At 50.9% G+C, this 14,255-nt stretch overlaps 1 protein-coding gene across 1 annotated transcript in view; it reads right to left on the bottom strand.

Annotated features, from left to right (window-relative positions):
• Nucleotides 1–113: 113 nt before the first annotated feature.
• Nucleotides 114–14,255, bottom strand: part of CLSTN1 (calsyntenin 1) — a 41,371-nt gene continuing 27,229 nt past the window's right edge. Inside the window, exons 9-18 of the mRNA XM_024750013.1 lie at nucleotides 11,006–11,168; nucleotides 7,067–7,123; nucleotides 5,613–5,770; nucleotides 4,390–4,538; nucleotides 3,871–4,097; nucleotides 3,220–3,390; nucleotides 2,734–2,879; nucleotides 1,566–1,701; nucleotides 1,105–1,289; nucleotides 114–772 (exon numbers count right to left, since the gene is read on the bottom strand). Coding sequence (XP_024605781.1) covers nucleotides 572–772; nucleotides 1,105–1,289; nucleotides 1,566–1,701; nucleotides 2,734–2,879; nucleotides 3,220–3,390; nucleotides 3,871–4,097; nucleotides 4,390–4,538; nucleotides 5,613–5,770; nucleotides 7,067–7,123; nucleotides 11,006–11,168 — 1,593 coding nt within the window. The 3' untranslated portion in view covers nucleotides 114–571. The remainder of the gene's footprint in view (nucleotides 773–1,104; nucleotides 1,290–1,565; nucleotides 1,702–2,733; nucleotides 2,880–3,219; nucleotides 3,391–3,870; nucleotides 4,098–4,389; nucleotides 4,539–5,612; nucleotides 5,771–7,066; nucleotides 7,124–11,005; nucleotides 11,169–14,255) is intronic.

Raw genomic sequence — 14,255 nt, 5'->3', positions numbered from 1 at the left:
GCGCGGGGTGGGGGGCGGGGTGGGATGGGCAGGGTCTCCGGTCCCTCCCCTCCCACGCTCAGTGTCTCCGCTCCACTTTGCATCCAGCCCCGGATTATGCTAGCACAAAAGACATGAGGAATCCCAATTTATTTACAAAATATTAAAAAGTCAGTTCATCATCTACATATTAACCCCATTCTGCCATTTTATACATGCACTAGTTTGGAAAAAATAAAAACTTTTTTTTTTTAAAAAAAAAAGAAGAGGACTACCAGGTAGGAGCGAGCAACTCTAACCCTTTGTCAAGGAGTCCAGTCACTGCAGCTTTTCTGGAGTTGACATCAGCCACAGAGCGAGCGTCAGCTCCTCACATAACTTAAGAGCGAGCAGGGCGGACGAAGGGAGGGAGCAAGGGGGAGCCTATGGTCCTATACACCAAGCGTGGGCGGAGATCGGCGACGGGGAGGCTCTGCAGACCTACTGGCCAGGATGACTCTGTACATCGTGGACCCTTGGGGTGGGCACAGGGATGACAGCAGAGCCTCCTGAAGCAGGAAAGAAGGCGACGGCGGGCGGGCACGGCCGCGGCTCAGTAGCTGAGGGTGGAGTCGTCCCACTCCAGCTGCTGCTGCCGGCTCGCAGTCTGCCGGTCGCCGGGCTCCACTCCCTCCTCCTCGCTGCTCTCCGACTCGGCGCTGGTGATGTCATCCTCCTCGTCCCCGGCCTCGCTCTCCTCCTCCTCCTCCTCCTCCTCCTCCTCCTCCTCGCTGCTGTGCTGGTCCTCGTATGTCTGACAGAGAGACATGGCGACCAGGCGATGAATCCAGCCCCTCCCGCGCCCCAGCTGGTGACCCAGGGTTTGTCCACCGGCTGGAAGCCACATCCCACGACCCAGCAAGAGGGGCTGGACTAGGCTCCTCACCAAAGACGAAGGGAAGCACAGCTCCGGGCACCAGCCACAGCCGGACCGTGACCCTAAAGCAGGCCCCCCCAGGCCTCAGTTTGCCCACGCGGGGTCATGGTGCGGACCACGCAAAGCATGTGAGCTTGAAGGTGAGTTGAGCCTCCCTGGGGCCCTGGCCTGCAGGGGTTCTCAGTCGGGGTGTCGCCGCCCTCACCTACCTCCATGGGGTTCACGGTGATGGTCAGGGCAGAGTCGTCCCAATCCATCTCGTTCTCCTTGCCGCTGTCCTGGTCCCGCATGGTCCTCTGGTGAGCAGCCCGGATCCGGAACACTCCCAGGATGATCATGAAAACCAGGAAGCTGACACACACCACGATGACGACGGTTGCGGTGCTGGGGACGACTGCGGGGGGGAGGAGACAGGACGGCTGTGAGGACGAGACCCGACCCGACCTGCCGTGTGCCCTCGGCCTCCACTGCTTGCTCCGTCCGCCCCCCAGAGAACGGGAGGAGCATGGGTTCAAGTCTGGGTTCGGGCCCCCACCGCCCCGTCCGTGCTCCGGTTTCCTCGTGTGACGTGGAATAACAGCCAGGCCGCTGGTGGCTGTTCTGAGCGGCGGTGGGGGAATAGCGGGGCTGAGCTCACGGCAGGAGTCGGGGAGGGGCATCCCAGGCCTACCTGCGAATGGGTGGGGGTTGGCCAGGTTGTGACCTGAGAGGTCAATGAAGGAGCGGTGCTCGGGGTGCACGAACTGCGGCTGCGCGGCCATGTGGCTGGCGTGCTCCACGGGGTTGGCCGTGTGGATGACGTTTACCTGCAGCGGAGACACAAGGGCAGCCTGAATGTGTCCGCGGATGGAGTGGACATGCACTTGACCAGCACCACCGAAGTGGGCCCTGGACCGGTGCTGGCGGGCAGAGAGAAGAACAGAAGCGGCCGGGGAGGCTGCTGTGACCATGTGATGCTGTCACACAGCCAAGAACATTCTGCTGTTGGAATAGCTCACTTTTATTGTATCTAATAAAATAATTCATCCACCACAGACTGGAGAAGACACAAGCACCACCACTGGCCCTTCACCACAGGTGGTTCGAGAAGCCCGGGCACACCACATTGCCCCTCTTTTCCCAAAGCTACAGCCACGTGAAAGAGAGCACAAATCAGGGCCTTTATTTCCTTTCAAATCTGCTACCCTTTGGCTCAAAGAACACACTCATGGGCTCTTCAGCCCTGTGAGTTTAATTCTGCTGCAACGGGGTCACGACGGAGGCATTCAGTTGCTGAGAGTAACTTTGGGTCCGTTTCTCCAGGGCACAGAAGCTCCGAGTGATACGAAAGGTGTCCCAGCAGGACGCGTGCCCTCTGGCCATTGCGGCCTAAGTCCCCACGACCACGTTCAGTGGACAGCAGCCCTGCCGGTGCCGGCGGCAACCCTCGCCCTGCGCCAAGGATCTATTCACGGCAGGGCCAGCCATCTGCAAAGCAGCCCCGGCTCCCCCGGTGAAAGCAGTGTCAAATCTCAAGAAACAACCTTGCCCCTCAGCCCGAGGCACGGACCGCCACTCGGTCCTGACCACCTCCCTCCAGAGGCCCCGCTGACTCTCAGGCTAAGGCAGCCTGTGAAGGGGGGGCACCGTGCTGGGCCCCAGCCCACCCCGTGTATAACCTGTCCCCCCAAACCTCTGCAGGTCTAATGGGGAGCAGCCCCCCGGCTGGGAAAGGCAACCCACCCCAGGATGAACCTAAACACGAATGCTCTAAAAATCGGCATTGGCAAACATCAGGGCCGTGAGCGAGGCACCCGGTCACCACGCTGCTGCCCTGCTCAGCACAGCCCGGCACCCACCTCCACCTGGAACTCGTTGCTGACGTAGCGACCATTCAGCTCGGAGCAGACGAGCTTGAACTTCCGGTCGAGCAAGGACCTGGTGTGCCAGTTCCGATAGCGCAGGAGGTGCAAGACCTCCTCGTAGCTAGCCATGGTGTCGACACCTGCGGGGAAGACAGCAGTGGCTGAGCTTAGGGACACAGGCCGAGGGCGAAGGCAGGCTGCAGGCGGGCCCCAGAGCCACCCGGCCGTGCGTCTGGCTTGCCAACTGCGGGGGCGTTGTCCCCTGCTGAGGGGCAGGTACCACACACGCCCAAACTTCCACCCGTTATGAGGACTGGACACCAGGCAGAGCTGTGCTCGCCTTCCCGTCTGGGAGAAGGTGCGTGGCCACCACTCATCCTTTCCCACCTCCTCCAGGACTCTCTCCAGCTGCTGAGCTGGGAGGAGGTGGGCGCTGAGCTCTGAGCCTTCACTCTCCCAGTCTGGGGTCTGGCCTCTCACCTGTGAAGACCACACCCAGGTCAGAGCTGCTCACTTCGATGCCCTTCTGCTGCAGGTGGGCCGTGTCCACTTCTAGGCTCTCCTGCTCTCGGTTCAGTTCCTCTCCCTCCACCGTGACCTCGCAGGTGTCTAGGTCGTGGACAATCTCCTCTGACACCAGTGACTCTTGAACTGCAAAGATGGCCCAACCGGAAATAGCAGAGGCTGTGGAGCCCAGGGAGGTGCTCACAGCGACAGCCTGTCTGCTCATCCCCCAACTCACAGAGGCCTTTTAGGGACCACGGATGGAGGTACAGGACAGTCATTTTCAAGAATTGGGGCTGCTTTATGTGTCTAGGAGGACTGGCCACCAGGAAGGCCCGAGAATGGGGGGCCAGCCAGCAGGAGCACCCCTACAGCAGCAAGCCCTCTCAACCCACAAGAGCCATCCCAGATACTGACGTCAAACTGGAAAAAAGATGAAAGGACCCTCTAGGTGGCTTTCCAAAGATCATAATGAGCTCTAGCCCACGGGTCAGATTCCAGAAGCAGACCCAAGAACAGCATTAAAACATTCAAGTCTACAAAATCACAGAGGCAAAGGGCCAAGAAGTAAGTAGCAGCAGTGGGGTTTCAGCCTCCCACTTTTGGGCGACTGGTCTAGGCTGTCACCTGTGGGGTCCTCGTCCCCTTCTCCTTCGGGCTCCACCTCTCTCGTGATGGTGCTAATGATCCGAAGCTCGGGGAAAAGGAAAACCCCCTCCGAACTTTCAAATTCGGAAGCCGCTCGAGCAAAATGGTGGATGCCACTCAGACTGATCTTGGGCTCTTCCGGCTGCAAAACCATCACGTAGCCATCCAACACGGGGACTGCGAGGCAGGCGGCCTCGTTAAAACACCTGCCAACGAGGAAGGGGATGGAAGGGTCAGGCTTTAAGAGGCGGCTTCTCAAGCCACACAGACAAAGGCGCTCGGAGGTGGACCACAGGATTCCACAACCACCTAGCGGACAAGACGCCGGCCACTCCCAGAATGTGCTTCCAAACATCACTTAAACTTTCTGGTAACGAGGGACAGATCACCTTTCCTTACAGAAGGGAGGCTGGGGTGACTTAAAAACCTAAATACACACATTTTCTTCTCAAGGGTCACTGAGCAAAGACAGGTTTATTGTTAAAAGCCAGCACATACTTGACCACGCTGGTGATTCTGAGTCTTCGGATCCCGGGTGTGGGGAACTGTCGTGAATTCAGGTAGGAAATGTGCTGCATGGCCTTATCCAACTCCGCTACATCCTCTCCCTCCAAGGTCAACACTGACTGACTGGGGTTGGCTTGGATCTGAAATGGCACCAGAACAGAGAGACAGGAACAGAATAAGGTTCTAACGGCAAGAAGCTGAAACCACAAACACTTCAACAAAGAGGATGAGCTTGGGACTGATGTGAATTGGTGACTTGGAGAAGAAAAGCTCACATAATTCCAGTGACTGTGACCCTATTATATGATGGTAAATATCTAAGGCACAGACAGATCTGTGATATAATAAATATATATTTGGCCTTTGTCCCAGGTTTCTGGCACAGAGCTCCTAAAACTTTTGGAATTTCCTGACGGATAGGGGCATCTTTTTTTTTATTCCTAATAAGCCCCTTTCAGCCACCCCCAGAATTTACCTTAATGAGGTGACTCTTGGATGCGGACTGGTTGCCAAAGAAACCAACCACGTGATTACATCGGACCTTCAGCCTCACCTCTAAACTCTGGGGAGGGGACAGAGACTGGAGATTGAGTTAATTAATCAACAGTCGTCAATGATTTGGTCAATCATACCTACATAACAGACCCTCCACAAAAACTTCTCAACGACAGGGTCTGGAGAGCTTCTGGGCTGGTGGACACAGCGAGGTGCCGGGAGGGTGGTGCACCTGGAGGGGGCGTGGAAGGCCCGTGCACCCTTCTCCACTCCTGGCCCCGGGCCTCCCTTCCACCTGCTTGTTCCTGAGTTGTATCCTTCATAATAAACCAGTAAGTGAACTGTTTTCTGAGCAGTTCTAGCAAATTATTGAACCTGAAAAGGGCGAGGGATTGTGGGAACCCTCGACTTTTTTCAGCCAAGTGTGGGTACCAGAGGCCCAGATCCTTGCAGCTGGCACCAGAGGAGCAGGCACGTGGGGGGCAGTGGGGCCTGGTGCCCAGTTAGCGTCAGGACTGAACTGGATTACAGGACGCCTGGGGAGTCGGGGTCCAGGAGCTGGAGAACTGGTGTGAGAAAGACACCCCACACGTGTAGTATCGGAGATGCTGTGAGTAAAAGCAGCTCAGGACCAATCATCAATCAATCCTTATGCCAACAGCCTCCGCACTTGTGCTTGAGGAAGTCGTGGGTGCCATGCAGGTGGGTGCTGGTGTTACCTTGACACCGCTGCCGCCGTCTTCGGGGATGTGCAGGTCTAGCCCCTCTTTACAGGTATACAGACAGTCAATCACTTTTTTATCTGTGAGCTTCCCGGAACGGATTGTCAGGCCAGCCAGATTACCTCGGAAAAACTGAGTCATGTGCAGGTCACCACCTGCAGAACACGGGGGTGGAAAAGCAGAAGTTGTGAGTGCAGCCCAGGGCCTCCTGCTTCACTTTTCAATGTGATGTTACCGGTGGTGGCAGCCTGATGGGTGGACATGCGGGTTAGTTCCTACCAGATCCTGTTAGCCTTGCAATCGACATGGAAGCACAATGAGGAAATTAAATGGTTTATGGTCATGCACGTGGTCCGGAGAAGAGAGGAGCTGGGGGTCCCTCCCCAGAAGCCCAGAAGCCAAGAGGTCCCGTGAGTGTCCCCACACATGCGGCCACTTCCTGGTAAGGGTGGCCCTCGCTGCACCCGTCATCATGGTACACAAGTGATGTCCTACCAGCGCCAGCCTCTTCAACCACTGCCTGGATCCGGCGCTGGGTTTCTTTTTTTTTTTCTTTTCTTTTTTTTTGGCTGCACCGCGACCAGGGATCAAACCCCGGTCCCTGCACCGAAAGCGCCAAGTCCTAACCATTGGACCGCCAGGTAATTCCCCTGGGCTGCTTTTTCTAACTGAGCATACTCGGGGAATACACACAAACTTGGGGATGAACGTACACAGGCAGGAGTAGAAAGATAAGAGGAATGCTAAAATCCTACCCTGCACAAAGCCTAGTATCAAGGCCGCCAACACGGGCTATTTTGTTGAGTCCCTGTGTGCCTGTCTCCTACTACTGAGGATAACTGGGAAGAGTGAAGATGTTACAAGAAAAAGCCAGAAGGTGGCCCTTGACAGACTGTAACAAAGAGCCAAAACCAGGAGGTACTAAACCCTGTTCTTACACTGGAGGAGGAGGAGAGACCAATTGTCAGCAGCCTGCCTCACTCCGGATAAGGGACGTTAGACACTAAATCGTCACTAGGGATCGAGATTTCTAAGAAACATTATTTAAAACTTATTATCAGTCAGGACAGGATATCTAGCCACGAGTCTTTTCCTGTCTCCTGGTTCAGACACACGAGAAGCAGGAGGTGGCCTCCCAACCAAACTTAGCCTGTGAGATTTCAGCGGGGCGCCTCACGCAGTGGGATGGGGTAAAATTTGATGAGGAAAAGAAAAAATTCCCATTAGTACATTGCATTAATGAGTCATTTGTTCTCACTTCAACCGGGATCAGAATGGGCAGAAAAGGGAAATCCCATGATGCAGTGGGGTAGCATAAGGCAAAGCAGCAGCTCAAATAGTGTCTGGGACCAAAATGCAACTTGGGTGTCTCATGCGAAATGCACAATGAATGGATGTCTCGTCTTTAAATGAAACACAATAGTGAACCGTAGGCAAGGAAGTCCAGCAACCTGCAGAGGCCACAGGCACAGGCTCAGTTTCATTGTCATTTTCAACTCCTGAATACTCTGTAGAAAAGCAAGACAGACAATAGAAAAGGACCAAGAGATTAGGCTCTTCAAACTGGACCCTGAAAATTAGTTTTGAAAAGCTACCAAACACAAAGAGAAAAATTGCCCTCCCATCCCTCCTGGGGACACACTCCACACCTGAATGAAAACTGTACTTGATCACCTTTTCCCAAAGGGATATTTACCACTCCCGTGCTCCTTTCCATTCTTTTTCTTTTAATATATTTTATTTAAGTACAGTTGATTTACAATATTGTGTTAATTTTACAGCAAAGCGATTCAATCATACATGTATATATTCTTTTTCATATTCTTTTCCATTATGGTTTATCACAGGATATTGAATATATTGCAGTTCCCTGGGCTACACAGTAGGACCTTATTGTTTATCTCTTTCCATTCTTTTATTCCACCTTCCGGCAGCCTCCTTGCCAAAACACAGGTCAGATTCAAAATGAGATGAGTAAGAGCTGTGCACTGAATTCACTGATCTCCTCAACCTGTCCAGGCAGGACACTGGGAGGCGGCAGCTGGCGCTGACGGCAGAGACGTACGTGGTGCAAAAGGCACCCACCCTGGACCACAGCGCCAGCCTTTTTAATGGGGAAGACACATGTCAGCGTCCAAAGCCTGGTATGTAGTGAACATGTATGTCTTTTTTGAAAGCTCAAAAGGAGTTCACATCGGTTCACACTTGGATGTCACTCACATCCAAGTGACAGACGAAAGAAGGCATTTTTAACCAGTTTTTCTGAACAGAAAGGGAGAGTCGGAGGTTAAGGAACTCACCCACAGAAACATAATCGGTGATGGGCCTGGGGACAGCGGCTGTGGTTCCCGACCAGCGTTCTGGGTCGAGGCACCCGCCCAGCGACGGAGGACAGAATTTCCACTCTCCACACCACGCGGTGGGTGCACTACTTCCCTCTCCCCGCCCCACCCCACGGTGCAGGCCTCACCACCTTTCCTGCCGCGGCCACGTGGGGACGAGGCCAGGTGTGCACAGTTGAGCCCCGGAGCCCACACGGCTCCTACGTCCCCCTAACACACAGTTACAACTGACGTTTCCGTTGATCCCATGAAGCGGGCCTCCAGCCCAGGCTCCCCACAGTGAACTTGAAGGGAAAGGGACTTCAAATCCCCTGAAAGGAAGAAAGGAGATCTTCTTCCCCCATTAACTAAAATGTTTAAAACTTGTGTTTGGTTTGGAAATTTATAGGCAGATTCTTCTGGCTGAGGATGCTGAGAGGGCTGAGGTAGAAAGAGATGAGAAAGGATGAAAACTGATTGCCATCTGACGGCAGAGACACTGTGACGTGGAGAGGAAGGTGTGGGGGTGGGGGTGGGGTATTTTAACACATGTAACAAAGTTTCCAGAATACAAAATAACATTTAGGTTCACACTTGTATTCTTTTTTTAAATATGTAAATATCATGCCTTTTTAGAACTTTTTATTTATTTATGGCTGTGTTGGGTCTTCGTTGCTGCACACGGGCTTTCTCTACTTGTGGCGAGCGGGGGCTACTCTTGGTTGTGGTGTGCAGGCTTCTCACTGCGGTGGCTTCTCTTGCTGCAGAGCACGGGCTCTAGGCGCGCAGACTTCAGTAGTTGCAGCACGCAGGCTCAGGAGTTGCAGCTTGCAGGCTCTAGAGCGCAGGCTCAGTAGTTGTGGCGCACGGACTTAGCTGCTCCGCGGCATGTGGGATCTTCCCAGACCAGAGCTCAAACCTCTGTCCCCTACACTGGCAGGTGGATTCTTAACCACTGCGCCACCAGGGAATTCCCCACACTTGTGTTCTTATTCTTTGTTTTTTTTTGGCCGCGCCATGCAGCATGTGGGATCTTACTTAGTTCCCTGACCAGGGATCAGTGGAAGCGCAGAGTCTTAACCACTGGACACCCAGGGAAGTCCCTTGTATTCTTATTCTTATTTTTAAAATCATTACTCAGAAATTATTGTTTAATTTGGGAAGGAAGTTTGAACTAAAATTTTAAGAGTAACAATTATAAGCTTCCTGAAATTTTAAGGGTAACAACTAAAAACTTTCTAATAGTTTATTCCTCATTCCTTGGTCTCACGTTCTACTTTCTCACAGATGGACTGTCACCAGTAATAAATCTGGGAATTTGCTGAAGAAGTTCACTGTGAAATACTGTCTTCTTCTTTTTCATATGGAAGGATCTGCAGGAAAATTATGAAATGCAAATTCTCCTAAAAGCAGCAAAACTGTCTTGGCATTTAGGCTCTTTCACAAATTTCTAACCTAACTCAAGGTATAATGTTTCCAAAGGGAAGGAAAAAGAAGGCCTATTTAGCAGGTACATGTAGTGATGATGACACCCTGAAGTGACACAACACACAGTCATGGGCAAAGTTGGAGGGGGGGGGGCCCATGAACCTTGAGAGCAGACCAAGGGGTCTGGGAAAAATCACATGCTTAATTTTTTTTTTTTTTTAAACATTTTTTTTTTTATAAGGATGTTCTGTTCCCAGAAGAGAACATCCTTTTTATTTTTATTTATTTATTTTTTTGTGGTACACGGGCCTCTCACTGGTGGGGCCTCTCCCGGTGCGGAGCACAGGCTCCGGACGCGCAGGCCCAGCGGCCATGGCTCACGGGCCCAGCCGCTCCGCGGCATGTGGGATCCTCCCGGACCGGGGCACAAACCCGTGTCCCCTGCATCGGCAGGCGGACTCCCAACCACTGCGCCACCAGGGAAGCCCCACATGCTTAATTTTTACTAACTTCTAAAATTTAGTTTTCCCTTTGGTTATAAATGTCAGCTACAAATCACAGGAATATTAGAAGAAACTGTGACTGTGCCGCCAGGTATCTTGTCCTACCAGCTGCTCTGTTGCAGGTACACAGCATGGTTACAAAGCCCCTCCTGCTCTGCCTCCTGGAAGTTTATGGAGGTGCCTGATCTTCGTGAGTTAATAAAGCGGCACAGGTGTTACTACTTTACAAATTTAGCCTTTTAGTACTTTGATAACTGTATTTCAGTTTAATTGGTCGCCTATGAAATCCTATGTATTTCATTTTGTTTCACAGACTAATAAGAAATTATCCTGAGAAAGGTCCATAGGCTTCACAGACCACCGAAGGACTCCGTGGCACAGAAAAGGTTAGCACCCCTGGTTTGGTGGGTCAGAACACTGGGCCTGAGTGCACTGGCTCCAGTGGTTCAAATCCTAGCACCACGTAACCAGCTGGTAACACAGCTCACTACTTCTCTGAGCCCCGGTTTTTCAGCTATGAAATAGGGATAAAAAGAGCTGCTGCCCCGCAAACATATTATTAGGATTAATGAGATAATGTATGTGAAGCCATTGGCACACAGCCTGCCACTCAGAAAACAAGAATAAAAGGTGTCTCGCTGGTGGCTGTCATCACATCCCGTCCTGGTCTTCCAGCAGAGACGGCCACGGACTCTCCCCCAATCCTCACTGAAGGTGCTCCCGCCAGGTTATCAAGTGCTAATCACTCTGACGAGCCCTCCTGGCCGGAGCAACTCACGTGTCTGTGCCTGACGGTTGCCTCCCTGTTTTTGTAAACTTTCCAACGAACAGGTTAATTTATAAATAATTTATAAACAAGGTCCTCAATGACACTCTCCCTCTGCATATCTCCTCCTGGACCCCCGGGAAAGGAGTTCCCATCCTTTAACGCCTTCATCAAGCATCGTAAATAGAGCCCTCCTTGAGCCTGGCAGCAGCCGTGCCCCCCAGAAAGGCTACACCAGGCAAAGGAATGAAGAGAAAGGAGAGGACAGTAAGGGATGTGAGACTCTGAGAGGAGCCTGTTTCCACCAACAGAGCAGAGAAGAAGTACTGAATTCTCGAAGCCTGGAGGGGACGGGGTGCCGACAACCGTTACCTTGCCAGCAAGCTCCAACCATGAGCTGGGTTTCGATCTTGGACGCATGAAGCGGGTAGTCTTCAGTCACAGAGAAGGGCTTGTGAGAGACGCCGTCCACGTAAAGAGTCACGTTTGGGATTTCCACGTTGAGGACATAGTGATGCCATTCCTCGTCACAGACCTACAAGGCCAAGGGGGTGGGTGGTTAAGTGTGAAACGTCCACCTTCCCTCTCACCCAAAGACGCAGCCATGAGAGCGACATAACTGGACACAAGAACAAGTCACCCAGAATGAACCTCTGTCTTCCTAAAAAGGAAAAGACTTAAAATGACAACAACAAAATACGTCTCATCCCACCGCATCTCACCCCAAAAGGCCAAGGTGACATTACCATCTCTAGGACACTTCAGACTTGGGGGCGCTACTCATTCGTCATGTGACAGGACCCCAGACAGGGAGCTGCCCGATTCCCTTCTGCCAAGAGCATGACACCAGGAAATTCTAGTATCAGCAGGATGGACACCACCCAGGGGGCTGGCCATTCCTTTTCTGGATCAAAATGAAAAATGTGGCACTTCCACATTAAGCACTGTGGCGCAGTGGTTAAGAATCCGCCTGCCAATGCAGGGGCCACGGGTTCGAGCCCTGGTCCGGAAAGATCCCACATGCCACGGAGCAACTAAGCCCGTGCACCACAGCTACTGAGCCTGAGCTCTAGAGCCCGCGAGCCACAACTACTGAGCCCACGTGCTGCAACTACTGAAGCCCGCGCACTTAGAGCCCGTGCTCTGCAACGAGAAGCCACCGCAACGAGAGCCCACGCACCACAACGAAGAGTAGCCCCTGCTCGCCGCAACTAGAGAAAGCCCGTGTGCAGCAACGAAGACCCAACACAGCCATAAATAAATAAATAAATATTTTTTTAAAAATGAAAAATGCCTCCAGTTTCTGAACGAAGCCCACTACAGCACATGTGCTTTCTTTTTCGGTTCAAAGGTGATGGTCTAAATAAATACGAACATACAGCTCAGATGGCCAAATTCAACTGATCTCCTCTCCTATCATGAAGGAGCAGCTCCCCAGTATCTCCCTTGTTGTCACGTGGGGTGCTGGTCTGCAGTCTCCAAGGCCTGGCTGGTCTGGCATTCCCTGATTTCTGGCTTTAGAGGAAGAGGCAGACATGCAAGAACAGGGACAGGCAGAGAAGGAGATGCTACGGGATGAAATTTCTAAAACTGTATTTTTAAAAAGCCTGCCCAGGGACTTCCCTGTGTGGTCCAGTGGTTAAGATATCTGCCTTCCAATGCAGGGGACGTGAGTTTGATCCCTGATTGGGGAACTAAGATCCCACATGCAGCAGGGCAACTAAGCCCGCACACCACAACTACTGAGCCTGCACACCGAACTATAGAGAAGCCCCTGCATCACAACTAGAGAGAAGCCCACGTGCCGCAACAAATAGCTCGCATGCCACAACTAAGACCCGACGCAGCCAAAAATAAATATTTAGAAATAATAAATAAATAAAAAGCTTGCCCAATTTACCTTTAAATTCTAAGAAACTGAACCAAGGAGAAATCAAGAGCTAAAACAGACCAGAAACATCAAAATAAATGAAGAAATTACCAAAGATTATCCCCAAAAGAAAAGCAGCTGCTCTTGATAAGTCTGAGGAAAAAATTCAGATCTCTAATATCGTACATATGTTTCTTATATACGCATAATGTATGTGTGTATAAATGTATAATCACATATTTCTAAATAAAGAAATTGCACAGGGCTTCCCTGGTGGCGCAGTGGTTGAGAGTCCGCCTGCCGATGCAGGGGACACGGGTTCGTGTCCCGGTCCGGGAGTATCCCACATGCCGCGGAGCGGCTGGGCCTGTGGGCCATGGCCGCTGGGCCTCCGCGTTCGGAGCCTGTGCTCTGCAGTGGGAGAGGCCGCAGCGGTGAGAGGCCCGCGTACCGCAAAAAACAAAACAAAAACAAGAAGACATTGCACAGTAATTCACTTTTGAGACAGATAAGATCTTAATTTTAGTTTCTTTATTTAAAACAAGTTCTATAATATATGCTGCTTCAGAAAGTAATTTATATTACACCCCCAGTTTTTAAAATAGTACGGGTTTCTTGGGAAATACCATGAGCATATTCTGAGACGAGAGTAGGAGAATTAGTATAATTTTTTAATTTCCTTGAAAACACGGTGATTAGGGTAGTAAAACCCCAAACCACAGACAACACCCACGACAATACTGGTGACAAAGTGACTACATGAATGCTGAAACAAGTCGGGTGGAGGAAAGCAACAGGGCTTCTGATCCAGGTGATACCAGAGTGTGTGAAGCCACATTTTTAAAAAAATATTTTATGAAAACAACAGAAGGGAGAGATCAAACCCTAAAGCTAGGAAAAAAAAAAGTCATGCTTTTCAAAGTGTAGGAAAGCTAATTTCATGTAAAATTGAGGGGGGGGGAAATGATCACGACTCAATCCCAAAAAGTTTTTAAAAGAAAAAAAAAAAAAGACAACCAAAGGGAATAACCTCCCTTCAGATAATGAAACCACACCTGAAAGACATACCTAACAAAAGAGATGAAAATGATAATCTGTTATTTCAAAACACGCTAAAAGACATGAGGAAAATGACAAAACAGAAGAACATAGTTTGTAATTAGAGCAACTCAGAAATGAGGTGACAAAGCACAGGAATGATTTAAACAAAAGGGAAAGATACAGATATCCCACATGCCGCGGAGCGGCTGAGCCTGTGGGCCATGGCCGCTGGGCCTCCGCGTCTGGAGCCTGTGCTCTGCAGTGGGAGAGGCCACAGCGGTGAGAGGCCCGCGTACCGCAAAAACAAAAACAACAACAAGAAGACATTGCACAGTAATTCACTTTTGAGACAGATAAGATCTTAATTTTAGTTTCTTTATTTAAAACAAGTTCTATAATATATGCTGCTTCAGAAAGTAATTTATATTACACCCCCAGTTTTTAAAATAGTACGGGTTTCTTGGGAAATACCATGAGCATATTCTGAGACGAGAGTAGGAGAATTAGTATAATTTTTTAATTTCCTTGAAAACACGGTGATTAGGGTAGTAAAACCCCAAACCACAGACAACACCCACGACAATACTGGTGACAAAGTGACTACATGAATGCTGAAACAAGTCGGGTGGAGGAAAGCAACAGGGCTTCTGATCCAGGTGATACCAGAGTGTGTGAAGCCACATTTTTAAAAAAATATTTTATGAAAACAAC

Source organism: Neophocaena asiaeorientalis, unplaced genomic scaffold, assembly GCF_003031525.2.
Source record: "Neophocaena asiaeorientalis asiaeorientalis breed wild unplaced genomic scaffold, Neophocaena_asiaeorientalis_V1.1 scaffold275, whole genome shotgun sequence".
In the NCBI taxonomy this organism is placed as follows: domain Eukaryota; kingdom Metazoa; phylum Chordata; class Mammalia; order Artiodactyla; family Phocoenidae; genus Neophocaena; species Neophocaena asiaeorientalis.
Note: the sequence above shows the minus strand (reverse complement) of the source record. Positions and strands in the feature narration are given on the sequence as shown.